The 5007-nt window shown below is 37.0% G+C and overlaps 1 protein-coding gene across 1 annotated transcript in view; it reads left to right on the plus strand.

Moving 5' to 3' along the window:
- The window catches only part of CD79A (CD79a molecule), a 5936-nt gene extending 1169 nt beyond the window's left edge, over nucleotides 1-4767 (plus strand). The window contains exons 2-3 of the mRNA XM_015818516.2: nucleotides 3063-3181; nucleotides 4670-4767. Of these exons, the coding sequence (XP_015674002.2) occupies nucleotides 3063-3181; nucleotides 4670-4762 (212 nt within the window). The 3' untranslated portion in view covers nucleotides 4763-4767. The remainder of the gene's footprint in view (nucleotides 1-3062; nucleotides 3182-4669) is intronic.
- Nucleotides 4768-5007: the final 240 nt, after the last annotated feature.

Consider the following 5007-nt stretch of genomic DNA (forward strand, 5'->3'; position numbering starts at 1 on the left):
GCCATGGAGCGCTTTAAAAGTTGTTACTAACACCTTGAAGCGCACCCGGAAGGCCACCGGCAGCCAGTGCAGCTCGCGCAGGAGAGGTGTTACATGGGAGCATCTAGAGGCCCCCAAAATCCCCCGCGCAGCCGCATTCTGAACTAGCTGGAGCCTCCGGGTACACCTCAAGGGGAGCCCCATGTAGAGAGCATTGCAATAGTCCAGGCGGGAAACAACGAGGGCTTGAGTGACTGTGCGTAGGGCGTCCCGATCCATAAATACCCTAATAATCAAGTATGTACAGTGTCATGGTTCCGACAAATGAAACTCTTCAAAGAACTTCGAGGCATTGTTTACCTTAAAGAATCTTTATTAGGGAAGCATAACGTCGGCACTAACATAATCGAAGCCAAAAACTGGATTCCGCTCCCCTGAGCACATCGTATCAAAGCACAATTCCCTCCTCCAATTAACAGTCATAAATCACATTCTCCAATTAGTTTGAAACGCAGGCTTTCCTTCCAGTCTCCAGCCTGCCAATTCTTATCATCTCTTATTTCAATAACTTTGATTCACACACTAGGTCTAGTATTGTTATGTCTAGCTAAACTCTCATGTACATTCCTCCCCCCAGCATCATCTAACTTTAATTCTAACTTTAAGAGTAAAACATAAGAAGAAAATGGTTGCATCTCCAACTGTTGTCAAAGCAAAAATATCCGATGTTAGCAGCGTTGACATCCAGCTTGCTACTAGTCATTCCATTTTATTTTATTTTCCTTCCAACTTTCTCAGCGTTATAGACTTTCTTTAGAGAGCTAGGTTAGACCTCAGTATAAAAAGCCAGGTACAAGTTAGCCAGTGGTATTCAGAAAGTCTGAAGACTGATATTCATTAGATGTAGATAATGCCTTTCCTCTTAAGAGCTCAAGGCTATTCCATCCTCCAGTTTATAAAGTGTAAATCAACTCAACAAGTTTATAAACAAGCCCAACAAGTTTGTGACGTATACAGTATGCTCACTTTTAGATTTAGTGTTTTTATTTGGCATGTTTTTCAACTCTGTGAGACACATTGGACTAAGACAGAATGACTGACCCAGAGTCTCCTAGCAAACTGTGACTGAGGGTACCATGCATGCGCACGTGTGCACACACATACACACACACACACACAACTAAGAGTTACAATATTTCAGCTCTGGGATTATCCTAATAGTCATTGAGTTAGTTGCAAAGACATCTTCGGTTATTCAATTTTTAGGAAACAGAATCTTCAGTGGAAAAATATAGAAATAGGCCTTTGGAAGGATTGAAAGCATAAAGCTAAATTACAATTAATAAGCAAGTAGTACTGGTTGATATAAGGTCCAAAGCTGATTTGGATAATGACAAACAGAGGATTTCATATACTGTAACAAGAAATCCTGCAGGAAAAAAAAGGTTGGGTTGTAGGAGTGAAAAATTATTCCCTTATATAAATGATTGCTATCTAAATACAGACGATTGTTAACTATTGTAGTACTTTCTATTGCGGGCATGAAACACTGGATCAATGTTGCTAACTTGCCAACTAATTAAAACCAGCTAATAATATTTATGCTTCTGGTTTCCTTATCAAATTCATCACTTGGCAGGAAAATACAAGGTATCTATGTGTCTCTGGTTTCATTTATAGAATAATTAGAATATGGTATATGGGGAAATAATAGACTTATTACTAATTATTTGTTGGAATATGGAAGCAAAGAGTTAAGTAGCCCCTTCCCCATCTTTTATTTATTTATTTATATTTAAATTTATATATAAATTTATATACCGCCCTATCTCCCTTACGGGACTCAGGGCGGTAAACAGGCAATAATAAAAATCACAGTAAATATTACATAAAAGCCTGCTCTAAAATATAAAACCCCTAACAAAACCCAATCAAAACTATGCCATCTTGTATTTCAACCTCAGAAATTTCAACCTGAAGAGTCTTCACCAGATAAAGATAACAGGAACTAAATTCTTACAGAAACCTGTATTTGTGAAATAATAGTAGCTAATGTAATCAATTCAGAGAATGGGAATTGGGGTGAGTTCTAGATATTGAGGGGTGCTTTTTTATTGTATGCTTTCCCACAAAACTTTGTTCCCCAACACAGCTGTTTGTCCTTCTGTCTGGTTCAAAACTATAGTATCTCAGTCTTCTTTTTTTTTAATATGCTCCATCACAATACACTGTGAATTGGAACTTTCATTTCCTTTTTGAAATTGCTGCTTGTCTGTGATATGATGCACCTCCGGCCCACACATGTTAATTTGAAGTTTTTAAATAGGCAGGAGGTGTCTGCAGAACCTGTTGGAGGAAGAGACTTCTACATAAGAGAAATCCAGACTACTGGTTTGGCACATAAGAACTCCAAAGTGAGCAAGCAAACGTTTCAGGAGATTGTGTGTCATCTTTGTTGTTCCAGGCACTAAGGACACAGAGACATTTAAGTGCATATAAATGCATCGACAAGGCCAAAATAAGTCTAATTGGTTCCATGGATATCTGAGTTAGATAATGCTGTCTGGTTAGTTGGTTGGGAAATATATGTACATACTATACATCAATGCATGTAATCTTCTGCTCATTAAAATGGAGACTGTGCCAAACAATTAACATTCGTAAGCTGGCTATGTTTAACATGCTGTAATGGTTACTGAATGAACTCACATTCTGGGTTTGTGGGATAAAATAAACCCAACAGTTACTGCATGGCCAGTAGTTATATTACGTAAGTCACCCACCATTAACCAAGATTAAAATTAGCTAAGGTTAGAATGTTGTGCAAATCCAACGGTGGGATTTAAAACTGACCTGCTTATGTTTATTGCGGCAGTCTTTTTGTCAATGTGTTTGCCATTTTGCAAAAATTGCTATTTGACAAAAGGACCTCAGGGAATTAATAGACACATCTGTTATTTGCAGCAAGATGAGTTGGCAGCGTACATAATTCTGAAAAAGAGAATTCCAAGTGGGTGGTAAATAGGAAGACCAGGAATGTTGTGAGGTTTCCAATCAATTGTCCATTTTTGGCTGTCTTCTAGAATCTCACCCCATCTCCTTCCTGAATATGAGTGAATCCATTAAAAACAAGATTATCACTGTGGAGGGATTCCTTCTGCTTATCTGTGCCATTGGTCCTGGCCTTTTTCTGCTATTCAAGGTGAGCTGTTTTTTCCTTCACATATTATTTCCATACATGCATATATAGTGTGACCCATTCTGAATCTGTTTGTGCATAGTTTCCAGTCACCAGATCTTCTTCTGCTTTTGATCACCATGTTAAAGAATATTCTGCTTTCTCGCAGAGGCATTAGCAGACAGTTTACAGTAATGGAAAGATCAACTGGTTTCAAAAGTATCATTAGGAGATTATTATTCTTGGAACTATATTTTGAATTTCTTTTGAACATTTCTTTCACAGTATGGGTATTACATCAGATCCAATTGGCAGTAATCTAAGTAACTATTCCTGTAACATGGATTAGGCAAGTTGTTAGCTATACACATTAGGAGGAATCTATAGCTGGTTTCTCAAAATAAAATTCTATTGATGCCTGCTTTTTGGAGAATATTCCTACAGTATTGCATATATCTTTCTATTTTTTTCCCATCATTTAATGCAAAACATCATATGTGAGTCTCAAACAGTTTTTCATCAGGGGGATGAAAAATTAGGCCCAGACTGTTACCATAAACAAACAAGATGCATCTTGTCTTAAATCTATGTCCTATTAACTGTCAAATATTGACAGTTGTTGTTATTATTATTATTATTATTATTATTATTATTATTATTATTATTATTTGTTGTTACATACCCATTTCCATATCAAAATCAGTGGACAGAACTTAAAACTGGACTTAGGAGATTAAGTCAGGACCAACCTACAGTATACTAAAACAGCTCCACAATAATTGATAGAGAAGTTGGCCATGACTAGCATAAATCCTAGTATAGTAAATATTGAATGAAATGGGATTTTTAAAAATTCTTCCAGTTTATAGTCCAAAATGAAGTTCTGCATACAAACTCTTCATTATATCTGACAGTTGAATTTACTCAGCTATGTGACAAGGCCTATTCAAACATCTGTTGTGGTTTACTATCTGCACATGAATAGTTTTTCCTGGTTGATTTTATTTACTTAAATTGTTTTATATACCCTCCTATCTCACTACTATTACTCTGGGCAGTGAACAAAGATTCAAAAATAATATATCTATAGCAATATAAAAATCATGTGACTAAGAGGTCATACAGAAGAATCTGGGTTCAATTACTTTCCTGACCCTCATACCTGGGCACAACCAGGTCTTCAAGACCTGAGCAGGTTGAGATCAACCTAATCTAGGGCAATATGGTTTTCTAGATGGGGGAAGGGGCACAACTAGATTGCTAGATGACAGTCCCTGATCAAGTGGATTCAGAGCATTCCCTTCCTAACCAACCTAACAGACTGGATAGAAATCATGGGAGTAAGGCACTTAGTTTGCCCTTAAGCATCCTCTATTGACTTGTGTTTTTATTTGTGTATAGTACAATACCAAAACATTTTATATTGATTTCACCAAAGTTGAAGTTAAATATAAAGCATAATATTAGTTGACCTTTTTAGTGAATCCTAGCCTCTTGTTGTCTTGTTTGCAGAAGAGATGGGAAAACGAGCGCCTCTTGCAGGCCAAGAACAAAACTTGTGAAGAGGAGAATCTGTATGAAGTAAGTCACTGGAGTGATTCATGAGCATATTGTAGAAGCAAGGGGAGGAAATAATGGGATATATAACAATGAAAACAGGGATTTCAGTTAGGAGACCTATTCTACTATAATCTACGTATCCCAAACTATAGTACAAGAATACATAGATAATAATAATAATAATGGTAAAGTTGGAAGGGACCTTGGAGGTCATCTAGCCCAACCCCCTGCTCAGGAAAGAAACCGTATACCATTTTGGACAAATGGCTGTCCAGTCTCTTCTTAAAAAC

The sequence above is a fragment of the Protobothrops mucrosquamatus genome, unplaced genomic scaffold (assembly GCF_001527695.2).
Source record: "Protobothrops mucrosquamatus isolate PMUCROS unplaced genomic scaffold, P.Mucros_1.0 scaffold756, whole genome shotgun sequence".
Lineage (NCBI taxonomy): Eukaryota > Metazoa > Chordata > Lepidosauria > Squamata > Viperidae > Protobothrops > Protobothrops mucrosquamatus.